We start from the raw sequence: 20,475 nt of genomic DNA, 5'->3' as shown, positions 1-20,475 counted from the left end.
TAATCAAAATGGTTTTCATAACCAATGAGTCTCACCTGTTAACCTCAACAACTGTAGGGAAAGTAGAGAAGAATTCATTTGATCTCAGAATGTTTTCGACATTCCAATGCCATGCTGACTTTCCCGCACTGAACATCAACCATGAGAGCTGCATGAGCAAAACTTTCCTTTCCATTGCCTAGGGTCGGCCATAAGTTAACCCCAGAAAGCTGAATAAAACCAAATCATGACAATTGGTGGAACTTCTAGATGTGGCTGTCATGGTTGGATAAGTTTAGCAGACACTTATCCAGGTAAAACTGCCCTTGCAAACTGAAGGACTCAGTGCGAGCAAATCACAACTCTTGTTTAGTGGACAAAAAGTTGTTACAAAAAGGGGCTTCGAGAACCACACCCTGATCAGTACCGCCTCAAGCATACTTCCCCGCAGAAGGAAAAGGGTTCCTCAATCCAGGAAAAACATCACCATCAGATTAACTGACACAATTCCTAACGAGTAGAATTAAATATGGAAAACAACATCACGATGATACCTACATAATAGTTTAGACAAGGTAGAGCTTATGACAATTGCTTCCCTTAATCCTCCCCATATATACGCTGAAGTTCTCGGGTTGCAGCTAAATATGACTCTGAAAAGAGCAAATTGAGCGTTTTGAGAAGACTGTGCAAGATGCCAGTAAAATTGGACGATAACAACAATTCATATGATTCTTCAAAGTTCATCATGCTAAAGCAAAGTCATTGATCAGAGAAGGAAGTTAGCATTACCTTTCCAGAGACGGAAGGATTTTTGATTGATTGGGGAACCAGTAATAGTTTGCATGACTTCAAACAACATATTTTGGGGTGTGCTCCTGAGTTCCTGAACAATCCCATAGATGGTCTTTCCATTGTCGAAGTATATGTGGTTATTCGGGTGTTTGGTCTTGCAGCCAGCATGTCGTTCAAATTCATACGCGTTAATTACCTAACAGTCCATTTCATCCGGTTCAATCAGTAGATTAAATTACATAGAAGCAGTTCGACCAGATACAAGTCCAGAAATGCACTTACCTTCGCGAAATTACATGACTGACAGCCGCATAAATATCCAGAACCTCTAATCACACCACGGAGCTCCTTCTAAACAAAGAACCAGCTCCACATCACTGTAAGATGAAACTGTCTAAAATTTGTGAACACATCTAAAGTGACATTACCTCTCGTGACCACGCAGCATACTTCACAGATATCCCATCTAAAATGCCAGTTGATAGCAAGCTTCTGACATTTGAGGGGAAGTTGTTTGAACCTTTCTTAGAAGTGTTTTGCTCCTCTTTCTTCCGCGATAAATTTTCAATTCCAGAGGCAACAACCGAAGTAGAACTAGGAAAAATATCGCCATTTGACTTAATTAACTGATTGCTATTGACTGCATCTGACGTTTGAACAGAAGGCAGACCACAGAACAAATTGTTACTGTATATAAGCCTCCTTGAGGAATTCGCATCATCATTGTCAGGGCTGCCAAAGGATATGATTGTGCTTTGCCCTAAACCATAGGAGTGACACATGGATAAACTACTGCTGTCGTCATTATTGTAGATGTTACCTGCTGGAACAGAGATGTGATGCCCTTTGCCATAAATATGGCCCATTGACATGGAACAATCATCTGCCTTGTAGCTTTGACCCATAGACAAAACATTGTTATCTGCATGAATAGACATGGCATCACCATGCCCTTTGTACGCCTGTCCAGCACTCTCACCTTCATTTTCATACAGTTTCCCGATTGACATGACACTGTTGCTTTCACCCAGGTCACTAGTGGCTGAAGATATGATGTTGCCATCTCCAATACCAGAAGCAAGAGCAGTTGAAACAGGATCTTCTTCTTCCTTACAGAAAGATTGAGCTGCAAACATGGCACCGGAAGCCACCCTATTGTAGCCATGTCCCATTGATAATGGAGTCACATTGTCAGAGTCCTTAACATGGTTCACTTTAACTTTTCTCAGACCGCCATAATTAAGCCCTGATCCAGGAACTTCTGGCACATGAGACATTGACAAGCCGAATGAGGAATTACTAGGATAAAGGTCTTCATCCATTTTTCTCCCAATATTCAATTTTTCCGCACCAATAGATGGAGTGCATCTCTCATTATACTTGACAGCTCCAGTAGTTTCAGTATCAAGTACTTGCTCAGAAAATTGGGCAGGGGCAGAAACTGTGTGAAAACCAGAAGAAAAGCCCCATGGAGATGAGTTCATGCTCAACAGTCCTAAAAAGGAAGTGTTGCTTGGAACTTCTATGGCCTGTTTCTTGCTGGGATGCTCAGTCTCAGGGCCATCCATGAACCACTGTTGCGACCACTTGGCTTCTATTCTAGGAGTATTATCGTAAGCCATCTCACTGTTTGTTAAGCCACTAGCATCTTTTCCAGTCCAAAAGCCCTGATTCTGAAAAGAATACCCAAAGAGATGGCTTAGAATCTTGTATTTCAGTATAGACAGAAGACATACAAGTCATCCTTCACAAAATGTAAGCGCAGTTTTACCACCAAGACACCACCCCTACTCATTAGATTCTTTCCAAAGTGCACAAAGCATTTCCATATTAACATCAAGCAAGACACAACCATCAAAATCACTATATTTAATGCAAAATGTAGAGCTTCCATGGTGCTTCTTAATATTGTTTACGAGTCTCTGCTTAATCGCTAGTTGAAAGAAATTGCTTCATCTTAATTATTCCTGGTGACAAATTGTTCAGTTTTGACTCCTTGAATCAATCAAACAATCCTTACACCATCAAGAAGTTATCAGAAGAGCCAACTACATGGTATTAGTCGAAACAAGAAAGAATAGAATACTTAGACGATGCAAAATGACTCTTTCAATCAATCAAACAATCCTTAAACCATCAAGAAGTTATCAGAAAGAGCCAAATACGTAGTATTAGTCGAAACAAGAAAGAACAGAATCCTTAGGCAATGCAAAATGCATAAAGTAATCTGACAGCAGATCGTTTAAAAGTGCTTCAAAATAACATGTTCATAGGGCAAATATTTTTCGTTCAAGCACTACAAACTTCTTAGTAGCAATATGGGGTAACTCCTTTCAGTGTCCACAAGCAATTCATGGTGCACATAGGTAAAATTTCCAAAAACATGCTACAATGTGCAGGGATAAACAAGTTCCCCAAACACAAAACCAATGTAGCAGCTCTCAAGAGCTCATACAAGAACAAACACTCAAAAATATCGATCGGTATAACATTAGGTCCTTCCCATGCAATGGCACAAAAGGAACATGAAAGCCAGTAGAGTGTATCTAAGCTCCAAGCTCAGTCCCAAAAATGCACAAAGATCACAAAACGGCATGTACCCCTCAATAAAACCTCAACCTGACAAAAACCACATACGAAACGAAGCATACCATCTCTCTCAGTACAGCACACGATAGTCTCTAATTCCGCTGTTTGCACTTCTCATAAGCCGGAAAAGGTCAAACCAACAGGCAAAGCGCTCGAAACCCACAAATTCTCATCCGCGACGCACTTGCCCTGGGCACAAACTACTCGATTCCAACCCCAGACACGCCCTCAACAAGCGCTTCCGAGTCGGAGCCAGTCCACACACATCCCTGCCACGAAGAAAGCAACAACCCCGGTCAGGTTTCCGCAGGAACCAACCTCGAAAAGTGTCGCGAACCGCGCGCGCGATTTCGCTGTTCGATTGCGCAACCGCGGCATGCAAAGAAGAGGGCAGTCGGATTCCTGATCCGAAGGAACACTCGTTCGCGAGACTCTAGCTCGCGCGACCCTACACTTTCGCCCATCATCGCACTCATTCCCCCGCGGAGCAATCTAGCGAGAGATGCTACGAAACGCCATGGGAATAGGTATATGCACTTCAAAAGAACTTCACAAGAACAGGAAGGAGAAAAACAATCGAATACAGCATTCCGCATCTCCCACCTACCATGACGGAGAAGAGGCACGAGACGGGAGGCGCGATCGGAGAACGCGCCGGCGACCGTACGGGACGCGGATCGCGGCGAGATCTGAAGATTCTCACGAAACTGAGGAGAGAGAGAGAGAGAGAGAGAGGAAGGGATGGATTTTTTCAGGTTTTCTTTTTTTCTCGTCGAGGTGGGGGAGGGGAGGAAGGAAAAATGATGCCAGATGGTGCCCTGCACGATCAGGGTTCGTGGAGACATCATCACCGCCGTACACGTGGGTGAAACCTAATCCTGCTCGAGAGCCAGCTCCTCGGTGGCATTGGTGGGCCGCGCTGGGCCCATAAAATTGGGCCCACGTAGGGCCCGTTATCTTCTCTCTATTTTGCGGATTTCTCGATTTATTAAGAGGGGCTATGTGGAAGACCATGGAATCATCTTAAGTGGTCCTCGCCATGGTCCCATGGAGTCGCTGTGGTCGTCGACATGCCTTAAAAGGAGGCACAGACGGGCAGAAATTTGAATGAATGATGGTCCCACCGACGCCCGAGTTGTTGAGCTAGCGAGGGGAAAATCCGCGCTGAGGCACACGACAATCATCCGCGCATCGTACGCACATTCGCCGGTACGACTTCTCGGTAAACATGTGTTGCAATTATGAAGGCGGTCATGGAGTTTAAAGCCACTAAAGTGCATTGCTGATCACCATGGATGCTTTAATCATTTCCATGGAATCATTGAACAAGTTGTTACAATACTTACTTACAAATGACTTGTCCGAAGAGAGAAGAGGAGAAACTTTCCATAGCTAGCTAGTACTTGCTGTTAGGACTCAATCTAGTGTTGCTGCTCATCAGTCAATGAGCGCAAGTTTTGCCTCTTTGACACTTGAACAAGCATGCCGGATCACAGTCTGCTAAAACCGCCTTCCTCAGTACAACTCACCATTCATATCTGCAAAAGGAGGTCTATCGGGCGGCTGTAAATCTATTGGCTGGTGGAGCTTGCCTTCTGTCCGGTCGCCTCTGATTTCGTTCTCCGAATTTCCTTCGCTCAACTGCGTCCGCATCTCCTCAATGGACGCTAAACTTGGAACCGTTTTGACCCGTCTCCTAGGGGTTGTGGACGTGGGCTCATCAACCTATGCGCAGTGTGCCACGAATTAGTCATGTCGTGATATACGTCTATTTCGACAACGCACCTCGAAGAAGCAATTTGGCAGTTGCAGTAGATAGACAGTTTACCAGATAATCTTTTGTGAGGCACTGTTCTGCTTTGCTTCGGATTTCCGAAACGCCCACTCCATGCTTCTCTGCAATCGACTTTAGCTGACCCATGCATGAGGCTGCCGTGGAGTCTAATTTCTCCTTATAGTCACGATCCAATTGTAGTGAATCTGCCACGCCCAATCGACCAAGGCATGAGAATAGTACATAGAGAAGACATCGACATCAACGGCTAAATGAAGATTGTTACCACAAATAGCAGTGACCATATCACCAACTCTAGAAGCAAAATCTCTATCCGTGGAGGAAGATGCAGATCTAAATCGTTCACATAAATCCTGGTTTTCGCCTATATTTTCCCTGCTTAAGCCATTGAGGAGTCGCATTATGAGAAAAAGAACAAAGAAATGCGAAGAAACAGTTCATGATAGAGAGGATTTTACCTCACAAGAGATGCTATCTTGTCTATACTAACATTCTTGAACTCGTTTATGGCAGATGCAGCATTCTCCCATTGTCTCCTGGAATTATCCACAACCTTTGAACTGCATTACACAAAAAGAGAAAAGGATGATGTGTGATGTACATAGGGTAGCTAAATTAACTTACATCTGTTTCCCGCTAATTCAATTTCGTATATCATAAGAAGGCCAATGTTCTGACAATTAATTTTTTATTTATGTTTTAGATCCCACACTTTCAGTAGTCCGTGCCGGGCTACAAGGTAAGACTTTATTCATTCTCTCGAGTTGTCTGTCTGGCGAGGCTATCCACTTCTAGATAGGAAAGAAGTGTTTTTAAGCAAACAGATTGTAATTTAATAAATTTAATGCTAAGAGAAACCACATATTTTGTATAGTGATTCAACAGATACTAGCTTAAATATGACGTGCTGTATTTCATGTATGATAGCTCAAATAGGTTTCCAAATACACTTCAGGTATATTAAAACCATACCACTCTTCAAAGCAGCTGTCCAATACAGCCCTGGACTCACCCACCGAAAATGTATCTTCCAAGAAATTGTTTTCTGCCTCTACTATGTATTTAGTCAACTCTTTCCTAGCATCAGCTGCAATATGCTGCATGTTGGTAGTTTGATGATGCAATCTCTGCTCTTCCCTTGTATTTAAGTCGATTATACCGTTTGATGCCTCTGAGACCTGATGATCAGGAAAGATGTCAAAAGCACAACAAAAAACTGCCACGAAATTTACTAAGACCCTTCTTATCCATAAATGACTCGTGGGTGTGTGGCTTTAATAGCAGAAAGCACAACATTCTGAGAAAACGCCCCACCATTTTATTTTTCTTAGATGTCAAATTTGCCAAAATTGCGGCAACTTGCTCCAAAGCCAGTCTTTCCTCTCGCGCTGCCTCTTCCTGTTTCAAGACAATCCATAAGCTCAAAGCTTCCACGAGGCTCAATTATAAAATGCAGATCTATCTGAAGTATCTTATCTGACCTTAAATTTCTTCTCAAAATCATTCAGTTGGCAGATCCTTTCAGCATGGCATTCTTCAATGATTGACTTGATTTCAGTAGCATGACTGTGAACATCACCGAAAAAGTCCATGGTTGCCTTGGATACTACGTGCGCAGATACCAAACTTCTTCGTAATCCCTATTATTTCAATCATGGTGAATTAATCCCTGTTATTTCAATCATGATGAAGTAAAGATTCGACACATTTTAAGTATAGGTCACAGGGTCACATAGACCAATCAATGAGCAGATAAAACCGGACCCGGACATGAGAAGAAGAAGAAGGTACTTTACCTCTTCCTGTCGCTGTGCAGAAAATGCCAGTATTTCTTTCTGTTCAGTAAGAGCATGATGGATGTCTCTGATGATCTCCTTGGCCTCCAATACTAACTTGACTATATACTGCAAAAACAGCACAGAATTTGGTTCAATGAGAGCAGCAAACAAAAGTTCAAAGGAAGAATGGACTTCTAAGTTCATACTTCCTGAATGCCCTTTGTCTCTGATGCTATTTTACAATTTATTTGATCATGGTCAGAGGCGGCTTTCATCTGTAGTTTATTGGCATAATCAGTCAATGCAGACAGTCCTAAACTATGCGTCGTCGTCATCTTTTCAACCTTCAAACGCAGACTCTCTGTTGCCTGGCATGTTTGATAAAACTATTCATTAGAACTAGTATGAGACAAGCATGTAATTATTTAAAGCAAGCAGTCGTCTCACATCATTTTTACTTGCAAGAAACAAGGAGACATGTTCTTCCATGCATCTTATTTCTTGCTGTTGTTGAGAAACTGAGCCCAGGATAGTCCTATGCAAGTTTTTCAAGCTTTGATCAAGTTGAGAGCCAAACGTCAAGACAATATCATGGTTCTCTGCTTCCATCCTGCTTTTGTAGTCTGCATAGTGGAAGATAATATTAGATCCTCAATGGTAGTCTTTGTGGAGTCACTCATAAATTTACTCTAGAGAAAATTCTCAAGTCATCAACCAGGAAATAGGTACTTTGGTGGAGCAAATAGATAGTGAACCATGCAGAACTTGTAATATTACTCTGTTTTCACGATAAAATATATACTCCTCAGACGAAACCACCTCAAACTCAAAAAGTTATAGCAGTCTCCTCACTGTTTCAGCTAATAGTATAGAATATGCAACTTTAAAACCACAAAAAGAAGCGGTACCTAATTTCCTGAACAACAAACTTAAATCCTGAGATGCATCTTGCAAATCTGATCTTAACTCCTTTGCACGATCAATTATGGAACTTTCTGTATAACATCAGAAAGATTGTAAGTCTGTATGAGTAAAATAAATTGACAAAAACGGTATAACTAACTTAAGTCAACTTCTCATGACAAAATATTACCTGATTGTAGCAGCTTTGAGATTACAAATTCCTTATTCTTCAATGTGGAGAGAGCCAACCGGTGTTGCTCTTGAAGATCAAGCAATGCCTTATGACTGGTCTCCAGGTCAATCTGTAGAAGACATCATTTTTTATTGCTGCAGATGCAATATTTTCACCCTTTGAACAAATGGTTAATGATGTGAAGTCCATAACCTGTACCTTGCAGTTCTTAAGACTACTTTCGAGGTCCAATTTCTGTTCCTGCTCTGTAAGATAGAGCTTGCGAAATTTTTCACTTTGCTGGCCAAATGGAAATAATCAGCTGATCAAATATCGCATCGGTAAGAGAAAGGTCCCAAAGAAAAGCAAGCTAATACCTTCTCAGAACGGATAAGATCACTTTCCAATTCCTCTATCCTTTCATTCCTTGCCTGCAGATGAATGTAATCCAATGATTTCCAAGGAGAAAAGGATTTGATCCAGGAGTCGGGAGTTTTATATAAAGATCAGAGCACTCCATGAAACTGTTTGGACTTACCTTCTTCTCAGCCTCTTCTTGGGCAAATCTTTCATGGGAAATATAAACACCATTCTTTTCCCTTGCAGCTCGGATATCTGTGATGACATATATATGTTAAATACTATGTTATTTGTTTATGTAACAATCGAGACAGTGAGGACACATTGTCAAACCTTCTCTCATCCTCTCAATTTCTGCATACAAATCCTTAAGCAACACAGCTTTTGACACTTTCTGGTTCGCCTGCAAAGCTACTCCATGTAAATATTACTAGGAAAGCACATGAGGAAACTCAAATACACTAAAACAGCAATAGACCAAACCTCTGGTTTATTTTTAATGTTTTTAGCACGATAAGCATAATCGAGTGTGCTTAATGTTTCTTCCAAGCAATGAGCAGAAGGAGAAACAGTAGCAATAATGCATGTTTTGGTCTTCCCTCCCAAAGAATCTCTTAGAAGTCTTGTCAGCTTACTATCCCTGCTCATAAAATTGTCAGACATGGAAAACCCATTATGAGAAATTATGAAGAGCTCAATGTCAAGCATACTGCATTGGATATCGTCTGAGAAAAAACCTGTAAGGTATATGAGGAGAATGCTCCACAAGTGCATTTATCACACGGCCCAAGGTAAGTAAGCTCTTGTTTATTTCTCCAGCTTCTTTTGCACGACCCTGGAATTTTTATGCACCCATTAACTGATATTGCAAATTTTGATGCAAAATTAGAGAAATATAGAGTATTCTCCAACACAAATTGTGCAATTCCATTTTTGCTCACATCACTTTAGATAATTAGCAAGCATGCTGATGCAAAAGGTCTTGCATGTAATATATCCAAGAAAAACATATTCGGATCATAAAATTTTAGGGCTTTTATATTTTTATCTGTCAATAAGAAGAAATTGATTGTAAATAATTGCAGCTTCACGGTACACTCTAGGTCAGCAGACATCATTATATAACTATTTGCTGGTGTACATATGTTAACAATTTAGGCTTGCCTCATTACTAGGTTTTGCAAGGACTTCAGATATTATTAACATAGTTTTTGGTTCTCGCTCAGCATGCTTGTACATGCAATTGCGAGACAGACAGAGAGACAGAGACAGGGATAGACAGAAAGAGATTGTGAAAAAATGCTTTTGATAGCAGAGATCAGAGATATCATACCTCCCTTGCTCCTGATCGAGAAATGTTTTCTGATCCTGCCAAATCTACAAGGTTAAGCTTGCCACATTTTATGAGCTCTTCATCTCCAACTGTGGCTTCCTTTATGTAGGTCGTAATGGAAAAGATGGAATGAGACCGACTGCAGCAAGGATAATATCATTGAAAAGTGTAACCACTAAATGCTTAAGGTTATAAAAGGACTAGCTTTGTAGTTTCCATTACGTTAGACACCCTTAAAAGTTCAGCAAAGAAGAATAATTACCTACTACGCTTGTTCAACAAGGTATCAGCCGTTCGCCTTTTCGATGCTCCTTGTTCTAACAGAGTGTAGATTTCATTTGCGCTATATACTGCTACTTCCTCGAGGCCCCTTACAACCACACAACCCTTTCCATCCTCCATCAGTGATATTGGCTTCTTCTGTCTATCTTCCATATAGCGTGAGGAGTCCTCGGAGGCTAGTAAATCGGTTATCTCTTCATTGTAGAGTTCTAAAAAAGTCACCTTCATACTATAGTCAGCATTTTGTGCTTCTAGTGTATCGAAAATTTGACGAACTGCTCGTGGAATGACGCCGGCCTCAGCGGGCAGTTCACCAACCTATGTTCCATAAAAACGACATCAACCAATGTAAAATATTTATGAAATTATGCAATTTGCTATTTTACCTTTTTTCTCATCCCGCCCTCCATTGTGTAGGTTTTACCGGTGCCTGTTTGCCCATAGGCGAAAATGGTGCAGTTAAAACCATCGAGAACTTCATTAACAATGGGAGCAACGGCTTGATCATATATTGATCTTTGTTGTGCTTTAGGCCCAAAAACCTTGCAAATTTGCCAGATAAAATCTAGGTCAGCTAGTAATTATTTGAGAAATCTTTCTTCACAGCTGAAATCATGTCAGCATACCTTGTCGAAAGTGAAAATCCTATCTATTTGCTTGTTGGCTAAATTCTGCATGACATTGACCTCTCTTCTGTGTTCATTGCACGAGATGACCTTTTGCACATTCAACCTTTGCTCGTCTTCGTTTAATGGCCTGACAGATAAAATTAGACAAACGAGCTCTAAACTTAGAATGCCCATCCCAGAAGCGGCATTTAAGGAATTATGTAATTGGAAACACATTTAAGAATTCAAATGGTAAAATCCCACTTTGTTGTTGCTTAGCTTTTGGGTAGCTGCAGAGTTATTACCTAAAGTATTTCCAATTCATTCAAAATCAATCGTGAAGAACTCCTTCCATTTCAATAATCATATTCTCCATCCACGAATATTCTCGTCAACGCCTTTGACTATCTACCTTACGTTACAGATGAGCAGAGTCGACCGACATAGCACAATTTCACCAAACCTAAGGGGGGTAAAAGGAGACGACTTTGAGTAAGCACGAAGTGCTGCTAATGCCCACCTGCACCGCAGCAGAACCTGCACGTTGACCTCCTTATCTTTCTCGTGCCGGTTCGAGCTCCATAATTCGCCGCCTCTGCAGTCCGCCCGCCGCTTCTCCGGCCGAGGCGTGAGGAACGGGGACGGAGACGGAACCACGCCCAACCCGACCTTTCTAAACTGATCCGGGGTGAGCGACATCATTCCGCCACTCCCTCTCTCCCACCTGCACGGCTCCAAAGAGAAGGAAAAAAAAAAAAGAGGGGAAAAAGAACGATACGCCATCAAAAACAGGGAGGAGATGGACACAACACAAGCAGACAGAATTCACGTATATTCCCAATGCAAAGCGCTCGATGTTCGCTTGGGGTCGGGCGGGGCCCTCCAAGGCACGAAAATCTCTCTCGAATAAAGGGGAGAGACAAAGGAAACGATGCGCATAAAACAACATTTTTCTCCCCCCCTCTTTTGCGTTGTTCCGCAGTTCAGTTCCCATCGGATTGCAACAGCTAGCAAGATCCAAGGTTCCACATTGAAGAAAGGGACGCGGGAGTGATTGCACTTACAGAGATCTTCAGGGGTCTAAGGCGATGGATTCGCGGTTAGGAACTTGGAGAGCGGAGGTGGAATCCAGAGAGAGAGAGAGAGAGAGGATTCTTGATTGAGGTCTGTGCAGAATTGTGGTTGTGGAAATTTTTTTGAAGTGGTGGTGGGGGGGTGGGGGAAGGAAGGCGGAGAAGTCAAGAGTGGGTTTGATTTTCCAAACGGCTAGTCGACGGTAATAACGTAGGACGCGACACGTATGAGGCCCCGTAGGTGATGTTTCGGCTCCTCCTCCTCCTCCTCCTCCTCCTCGGTGTTGGGTGGGTCCCACGTCAGAAATTTCAAATGCGGCTCGTGCTTTCTTTCTTCTGCTTTTTTTATTTTTTTTATTTTTATTTTTTTATTTTCGAGGTCTATCTATGTTTGTTGGGGAAAATTTAAAAACTGGTCCTCGAACTGCTGTGAAATGTTGAATTGGGGCATCTGAGCTTTTAATTTTAATCAACCTGGTCCTTGAATTTTTTTTTGGTGCCGAACTCCTTTGGTCCTTCTAGCTAGCGGCAATTCAACTCAGCCATGGGGCACGCCGCACGTGTTTGATGTCATGAATATATAGTCATGTCGCCAAATTTTTTTAAAATAATCTTAAATAGAAACAATAGCATCAAGAGAGAGAGAGGGGGGTTGCGGCGGAGGAGCAACCCTCGTCATTAATAGAGTAATGGCCCGTTTTCCCACAGTTAGATCTAGAGCCCTCACAAGAGTCGGTCGACTCTCGCTTGATAGTGGTGATCATGAACATGCCTAACCTCGCTCGATTGTTGTCAGTGGGAGCGCAAGGATCTTCGCTTAGTAGCAATGATGAGTGTAACACCTCGTATACAATATGAAGATGTTACAATTTAATGTCCAAGCTTTTATCTATTATATAATAATTAGTGTATGATTACTCGGTAGATTTCGTCATATAACATGTAATAATATCATCGTAAGCATTATTTGTTCCATAATTAACTGTGTGATTAAAATAATATATATGACATTCTGAGCATTATTAAAAATAAATAGTCATTAAGCTAATCATCAATTTTAAATTATTTGACATTAAATTATCCAAATTTAGATAATTACAAATAATTGTAAGCAACTGATATTATGCTAATTATGATATTCAGTCAAATAATACGTGATTTGTCAAAATAATTATAACTAGTGTTCTCATTATATAGATAATACAAATAAATTTAAGTTAAGTTTCTTAAAAATTTCAATAAGAACTTATTATTTAACATTGGTAAAGCGATTGATATAACAAAAAAAAAATATCATGGGAACAGCTATTGCGGTCTATGATTAGCCGTACTACCGCAGCTATTACACAGGAGGGTTAGGTAAGATGAAATTACGTTGTAAGAGTTATCTGTAAACAATACACGAATCAATTGACCGCCGCCCGCCCCGTGGGGAGAGCTTGATCACACGATGATGGTGATAGATTCCTTAATTACACAACAATGCGAAGGCAAGGAACGACGGCGGCGGGGTTGAACTGTACACTCAGACTAGGCCAATGACCATCAGATTCTACATACCTGGGTCTGTCAGCCTATGACGATAATGCCCGAATACAGAGAGCTAAATAAGATGGTTTTGTAGATAGACAAATTCCATCCCTCAAGTTACCGTTGATAAAATTTATGAGTGAACTAGCCCAGCCTCGACAGGGCAGAAAAACGTGTGTACATCTAAATCTCTTACCGCCAACTCTTTTGGTCCTGGACGAATGCCGAAGGACAACACCATTCCACACTTGCTTCTATCTCCCTTCACGAATGCCACCGTCTGGAGCAGGGGTAACACATCTCTGCTTCTCTCCCTCTCTCACAGGTATACTCAACGATCAGGTTTAGTGCGAAGTACAGAGATTCTTTCACTAGAGAAAGGGAAAAAGGAGTAAGAAAGTAACCGAGAGTTTGGCATCTAAATCCAGATAAGGAAACCTGAAATGGTTATACTAGTCTGGATATGCAGCACCCACCACATCAAGGATCAAACTTGATCACTAAATTCACCATAAGAGATCACTTCATCACCAAACCAGTTAGGTCAACAAATTGGTCATAAAGACCGCCTCCGCTATTACCTCAGACAACTCAATTCGAATAAAACAGGACTCCAGCTATCCAGACACACTCCAAACACTCTTCACCCGTACACTTGCACTTGACCATTATTCTAGTTTGTTAAATAAAAGTTGGTTAAGTACAAAAGTTCAATTCGTGCTAAATGGGTACGGATCCATAGAAGACCGCCTCAGCTGGGCCAGTCATGTATATGTGATTGTCTTTCTCTCTCCATTCAATCTCCAGTGGACCTCCAGGTAAATCTACAGTGCAACTCTGTAACATAATAAGCCGGCACAAAACAAAGTGAGGCACTAGCAAAGACAGAAAGATACTCTTTGTTTGCTAGAATATCTTTGTTCTTGGGAGATGGGAGAAGTATAAACTTGAGACACATCCGTATGATACAGATACTTAGCTCCGATGCATGCACCATCGTCATTTCACTTTATAACATCAACGATGTGTATATGTAAATGTCGGGATACTGAGGTAATCTCTACACGTGATAATGCTTACTTTACCAAGAAGCCATGATAAAGACGGGGTCCAGATTTTAAAGAAAAGTTTTAAATTAAGAGACTAGGATTGGATTAAACGATTTTCAGCACTTTTAAATGGACATATTCTGTAGTTCATGTAGAATTCTGTCCCTAACAACTGGATCTATCCGTGATCAACAAAACAATCATCTTATCAAATTCAAAACATATGGAATTCGATGAATTGCATGTCTGCATTGTCCTACTATAGAGTTAAATAATGGAGCTTACCCTCCCAGCTTGTCCCTCAAGAACTGCCGCAACAACCACTGCACATGCCCCTGTACCACAAGCCAGGGTTGCTCCTGCATCCAAGCACTCTTACATAAGATTTTGCTCAGGAAATGAAAGAAAGAGGGCAGAATCATCTTAACCATATTGATATGATTCTCTTGTTACATATGATGGAGTGGATCTTAAAAATGATTGCCATAGGCACTAACCAGCCCCACGTTCCCAAACACGCATTTTCAGGTGCGAAGGAGAGAAAACTTGCACAAATTCTGCAATCAAATACATTTTTTCATTAATCACATCTCCATATGGAAAATAACAGAATATGCACGGAGGTACTACAAAAGCACAGAAACAGCCAATCCTGAATTTAGAAAGCAATTGGAAGGGGAAAACCATAAAATCTACCTCTTTCATTGCCATCACGTAAAATAAAGTTGCGGACACAATTATGTGAAAACTAATTTGATGTTGAAATGCCCATGCAGAACGATGGAGGCTCAAACATCATAGGGATAAAAATAAATGAGACCTATGTTGACGAAATTTTCATTATTTCACTTAAGAATCCGACCAGACCACAAATGGCACTGGCCGTCTCACAAATGTTAAGTTGTTCGCAGTATTTAAGCTATGATAAATATACAAGGCACCAACTTTCCACAACCCAGCGAAATCTAGCGTATAAACAAAGGGCAATGTGGCAAGTGCAGATAACATATATGTCACAGTATAACAGCACTCGAGAATCTTCTAGTCCTTATCAAATATGATAGTACAACCAACTGCAAAAGATATTAAGGGCATTGGCAGCGTTAATTCTGATGGTACAAGAGATGATAACAACAACATTAGTTAGATGGATCTGACTGGAAACCAAAGTATAACTGGGTTGGAGAAGGGCAATTCCATGCAACTGCAAATGTAGTTGTCAGTTCCATAAATGACTAACCAGTGTTCGTTCTCGCTGGAAACATCTCATGATGCTCAAACTTTGGACCTATTTCAGCCAAGTTTAGTTTGTCAACCTGCAAATTCTGCTCAACAGCATATTCCAGTATGAGCTATGGATGACAAAGGAATGAAGTCGAGCACATAGTTCTTGTGAGCAAAAAGTGTCACACAGAAATTATTATACTGCAAATTGAGATCTGAAGCCAGAGAATATTGCCTATAAAATGAGGAATATAATATATTTTCCACAAAAATCACCTGTTCTCCTTTGGCACCAAAGGTGACACAGTGGGGATTGCCCATGCTAACACATGTCACATTCCAGGTTACTCCATCGACTTTTAGTTCAGATTTAACCACAGAGCGGTCTATGTTTGGCAATAACTTTGTGGGCACATCAGAAGCTTTGAGTATTGGTTCCCCCATATCAACTGTAACCTGGGATTATAAGGTCGCATAAAAACCAAATACCAAACTGGTACTCATCATATATTACAATTTACAAAGAACAGACGGTTGCAACAGGAACTTGGTTGATCAGAATCTAACTGCATTATGTATTTCATCGTACCATTCTGCAGATCCTTTTAAAGCAATTACATATAAAGCGGTTGAAAAGAATGCCGATTAAGTACTAAAATGCAGCACATGAAAACTTTGGTCCTGTAAAATACCTTCCCATCATCTTGAATCTCTGGAACTATTAGACCAGCACCAGTGTGTACCGTAAAACTGCCAAATGCAATGAAGGAGCAAAAGGAGTTAAAAATCGAAATACCAGAGAAAGTTCCATCACGTTCATCCAAAATAACATAGCCGAGAATGTTTACCCTTATCCACAATTCGTTGGTAAGAACTGATTCTCACTTACAATTACATATCTCATTGACTTATTGAAAGTTACTTTCAGTACATTAGATTATCACAGAACAATAAGCAATTTCCATTACCGTTGTCTTCCATTTAGATTTTCAAGCTCAGCAATGAATCGTGCGAAGCATCGCACTCCATTACCACACATCTGGAAGAAATATGACGAAGGGAATGTAAAACCAATAATTATCCGGATGATGAGTTGTCAAAGCACAAAAGACTAAAGTATCACCTCAGGCTCACTGCCATCGGAATTGAAAATCCTCATAGTGTAGTCCGTGCCATTAATCCCAGGCATGGCGAAAATCACTCCATCAGCACCAATCCCAAAGTTACGATCGCACAGCTTGACCGCTTGCTCCGGAGTAACTCGAGGCTCCGAAGAGTCCCTATTGTCAACCTAAAATACGGATACCTACTCAATGCTACAAAAAGAGGAAGAGTGCATGTGGAATATGATACTAATACCCTCCAAAGAAAACATTTTGAGCAATCCAAACTCAATATATGATTGATCGGACTGCTACTACAGTGCATAAACAGGAAAGTCCGCGCATTGTGTGTTGAATTTGATCGGTACCGCACAAGCGTTCCTCTGGATTATATTTCCCAACCTCTAAAGAAACCAGCTAACGTACAAACGACTCCGGCTCGTATCAGACAGTCAAAGGGTCTCCGACATTCCGACATTTTCGAACAATCGAGAAGACAAACATCCGAAAGAGATACAGAGACCGAATGAAGAACCCTTACCAAGATGAAGTCGTTGCCGAGGCCGTGGTACTTGACGAAATGGAGGAAACCGCTCTCCCGGCGGTCGAGGAAGGACGACGGAGGCGAGCTCCTCTCCGGAGCCCGCACGCTCATGGAGGCGGCGGCGGAGGCGGAGATCGAGAACCGAGGGGCTCGGAGGTGGGCTCTGGCGCGGAGGAGACGGGACTGAGGAGGGGAGGAAGCGGGGGAGGGAGAGAAGAAGAAGAAGAAGAAGGGCTTGGCGGGGGCCGAAAGGATGCGGGAAGCGGAGCTCGAAGGGAGAGTCGCCGCGGCGGAGGCGGCGGCGATGGCCATGTCTTCGCTCGCGATCGCTCGGGTTGTCTTGTCTGTGGCGGCTCCCCTCTCGCCCCTTGGGGCAGCTGTCTTGTTGACTGATTTGTTGGTCGTGCTTCTACTCCTCGGTGGACTTCACTTGGGCATTTCTACAGTGTATTCTCGGGGATGAATGCACGGGCAACATCGAAAAGTGAAAGTGCCGCAAAATGCGCTAAAGATACGGCACTGAGGGTCTGTTTAGTAACGTTTCTATTTCTTTATTTTTCTGTTTTTTTTATTTCCTAATGCAAAAAAATGCGAAACTGTTAAGAAAAAAAAATCTATTTTTTGTTTCTACGTTCCAAAAAGTGTTCCGTAAATAGATTTGGAACGTAAACACAAGAAGAAAAATTTGCTTCTTGTTTTGGAACAAGAAAAAAGAAACGATTTTTTTTCTATAATTCTCTAAAAATAAGAAACAATCCATCGGCCGCAATCCGCCCACCGCCGCCTCTCACCGTCCTTCGTCGCCACCTACTGCCCGCTTCCGCCGCCGCCGCCCGCCCGGGGCCAACACTCGCGGCCGCTCCCGCCCGCGAGCCACCTCTTGTCGTCGACCATCGTTCTCCACCGCCGACGCTTGTCGCCACCGGCCACCGACCGCCGCCCTCCACCGCCGGCCGCCGTGCTCCATCGCCCGACGCTGCCGGCCACCCGGGCCGGGCCGCCTCCTCCGCTAACCACCCAACGCCGGCGATCACCCACCACCTGCCGCCGTCCTTGGCCGCCGCCGCCACTCAAAGACTGGGCCGCCATCCTCCGCCGCCCGCTATTGTGCTCCACCGCCCGACGCGGCCACCACCCGGGCTATGGCCGCCTCGCCGGGGCCACCTCCCGCCTTTGCCACCTTTGACGCCGTGGTCACCCACCATCGGCCGCCATCCTTCGTCACCGACCGCCGTACTCCATCGACCGACGATGGCCACCCTCCGCCGCCAGCCACCTCCCGCCGCCGCCCCCGTCTGCCGCTTACCGCCCGATGCCACCGTGCTCCACCACCGACCGCCGTGCTCCACTGCTTCCCACCGCCGGCCGCCATCCTCTGCGCCGCCGACCACCGCCCTCCGCCCCACCGCCCCACCGCCCTACCGCCACCCGCCATCCTCTCGCCTGAGGTAGCCCGGAAGGGAGAAACTCGTCCATGGAATAGAAATGGATCATTCGCACCCTAAACGCGTTTTCTATTCTTTTTCTATTCCGGGAATAGAAATTTTGTGTAGTTACTAAACGCTATTTTTTGGTCAGAAACTGTTCCAAGAAATAGAAATAGAAAAAACTATTTCTGATAAAAAATTGTTTCTAGGAACAGAAACGTTGCTATGCAGACCCTAAGGGTGCGCATGAATACCATTCTGTGCCCGGGAATCATTTCTGAACAGAAATGATTTTTTTTTATTCTGTGCTCGGAAACAATTTCTGAGTATTTTAAGGCGTTTGATAAACTGTCCAAAATTTTTATTCCTAGAGTAGAAAAGAACATAAATGCGTTTGGTAACTACACAATATTTATGTTCCCAAATAATATTTTAATAATATTTTGAATTGTTTAATTTTTTTTTTCTTTTTACCCATTTTCTTCTTTGGCCATGGCCGTCGCGCTGCTGGCCGGCCCACCGGAAGAACAAAGACAAAAATAAGAAAAGAAAAAAAAAGAAAAAACGATTCTCAAAATTGTCGCGAGAAATAAGAAGCAACTTTTTTACTTCTTGTTTCTCTTCCAAAATCAAGCTTTCGGCACAAATTTTGCAAAAATGTGCCCATGAACAAAAAGTTTACTAAACGCATTTCTGTTCCCAAACTATTTCTGGGAACAAAAGAACAGAAATTTTCACTATTTGGCACGTTACCAAGCGGGCCCTAAAAGACCTCAAATTGGACCCTGATTCGAGGCCCAAGCTTTGATTCAAAAGCCTAAGATCTCACTCGCCACCCGTACTCGTCAACGGCGGCGGCGGCGGCGAGGGAAGGGTCAAGGAGGGCCGCGTTTGGGCCGAGGAGCATGACCTAGAGAGGGACACAAACGAAAGGAGAGGAGGCGAACTCGTCATTTGACAGCTCGAGAAGCAGTGGCTTGACGTGGCAATGTGTCTATGACAGTGGCCCGTCGGAATCTACGGGCACGCATGAAATCCATTCTGCTCCAGAAATTGATTTTTGGAGGAGAAATCTGTTTGATAAAACATGACTAATTCTGCTCCAGAAATTGATTTCTGGAAGAGAAATCTGTTTGATAAAACAGAAAGAAATTTTTGCTTTTGGAGGTGCCCAAAAATTTAAATTTCACTCAAAGTGGGTAGTTACAGGCATTTTAAGCCATTTTGTGAAGTTTTAAAAAAAATTATTTTTGATTTTTTTTTGGCACCACAAAAAATTTAAATTTCACTCAAAGTGAGTGGCCACGGGTATTTTAAGCCATTCTGTGAAGTTTTGAAGTTCTTTATTTTTTGATTTTTTTTTGGCACCTCAAAAAATTCAAATTTCACTCAAAGTGAGTGGTCGCAAGTATTCTAAGCTATTCTATGAAATTTTAAATTTTTTTTTTTAAAATTGTTTTTGGGCACCTCAAAAAATATAAATTTCACTCAAAATGGGTGGCCACAGGTATTCTAAGCCATTCTGTGAAGTTTTGAAATTTTTTATTTTTTAATTTATTTTGGGCACCTCAAAAAATTTAAATTTCATTCAAAGTGGATGGCCACGGGTATTGTAAGCCATTCTATGAAGTTTTGAAATTTTTTATTTTTTTAATTTTTTTTGGGCACCTTAAAAAATTTAAATTTCACTCAAAGTGGGTGGCCACAAGTATTCTAAGTCATTCTGTGAAGTTTTGAAATTCTTGATTTTTTGATTTTTTTTTGGCACCTAAAAAAATTTAAATTTCATTCAAAGTGGGTGGCCACGAGTATTCTAAATCATTCTGTAAAATTTTTTATTTTTTATTTTTTTTATTTTTTCGGGCACCTCAAAAAATTTAAATTTCACTCAAAGTGGGTGGCCACAGGTATTCTAAGCCATTATGTAAAAT

The 20,475-nt window shown here is 42.1% G+C and overlaps 3 protein-coding genes across 9 annotated transcripts; all 3 read right to left on the bottom strand.

The window, feature by feature from the left end:
- LOC115673471 (uncharacterized) lies at window positions 1-4,137 on the bottom strand. 7 transcript variants are annotated; one of them, XM_056314599.1, is made up of 7 exons: window positions 3,971-4,137; window positions 3,417-3,632; window positions 1,203-2,447; window positions 1,057-1,125; window positions 772-970; window positions 538-632; window positions 1-444 (listed from the first exon to the last, which is right to left on the bottom strand). In XM_056314599.1, the coding sequence occupies exons 2-6, from the start codon at window positions 3,426-3,428 to the stop codon at window positions 580-582; spliced, it is 1,578 nt and encodes a 525-aa protein (XP_056170574.1). In that variant the 5' UTR covers window positions 3,429-3,632; window positions 3,971-4,137; the 3' UTR covers window positions 1-444; window positions 538-579. The 7 variants fall into 7 exon arrangements, with proteins under 7 accessions (XP_056170574.1, XP_056170577.1, XP_056170573.1 ...); XM_056314602.1 differs by having other exon boundaries at window positions 534-632; window positions 1,203-2,456; window positions 3,426-3,632; XM_056314598.1 differs by having other exon boundaries at window positions 1,203-2,456; window positions 3,426-3,632.
- Window positions 4,138-4,662: 525 nt separating this feature from the next.
- LOC115673757 (kinesin-like protein KIN-5B) lies at window positions 4,663-11,799 on the bottom strand. Its single transcript, XM_030596014.2, has 24 exons — window positions 11,659-11,799; window positions 11,115-11,318; window positions 10,613-10,742; window positions 10,373-10,528; window positions 9,967-10,304; window positions 9,705-9,843; window positions 9,109-9,206; window positions 8,855-9,011; window positions 8,705-8,774; window positions 8,550-8,626; window positions 8,389-8,442; window positions 8,231-8,311; window positions 8,030-8,141; window positions 7,845-7,931; window positions 7,384-7,559; window positions 7,143-7,304; window positions 6,955-7,062; window positions 6,640-6,798; window positions 6,473-6,556; window positions 6,131-6,336; window positions 5,617-5,718; window positions 5,424-5,533; window positions 5,192-5,343; window positions 4,663-5,088 (listed from the first exon to the last, which is right to left on the bottom strand). The coding sequence occupies exons 2-24, from the start codon at window positions 11,294-11,296 to the stop codon at window positions 4,879-4,881; spliced, it is 3,150 nt and encodes a 1,049-aa protein (XP_030451874.2). The 5' UTR covers window positions 11,297-11,318; window positions 11,659-11,799; the 3' UTR covers window positions 4,663-4,878.
- A 1,891-nt stretch (window positions 11,800-13,690) lies between these two features.
- Window positions 13,691-17,609, bottom strand: LOC115667868 (diaminopimelate epimerase, chloroplastic). The gene is made up of 9 exons (XM_030589406.2): window positions 17,115-17,609; window positions 16,594-16,761; window positions 16,439-16,509; window positions 16,163-16,220; window positions 15,747-15,926; window positions 15,487-15,571; window positions 14,744-14,803; window positions 14,532-14,605; window positions 13,691-14,034 (listed from the first exon to the last, which is right to left on the bottom strand). The coding sequence occupies exons 1-9, from the start codon at window positions 17,427-17,429 to the stop codon at window positions 13,918-13,920; spliced, it is 1,128 nt and encodes a 375-aa protein (XP_030445266.2). The 5' UTR covers window positions 17,430-17,609; the 3' UTR covers window positions 13,691-13,917.
- Window positions 17,610-20,475: the final 2,866 nt, after the last annotated feature.

The sequence above is a fragment of the Syzygium oleosum genome, unplaced genomic scaffold, assembly GCF_021117445.2.
Source record: "Syzygium oleosum isolate NSW1041296 unplaced genomic scaffold, Sole_v2.1 Sole_v2.09, whole genome shotgun sequence".
Taxonomy (NCBI): Eukaryota; Viridiplantae; Streptophyta; class Magnoliopsida; order Myrtales; family Myrtaceae; genus Syzygium; species Syzygium oleosum.
Note: the sequence above shows the minus strand (reverse complement) of the source record. Positions and strands in the feature narration are given on the sequence as shown.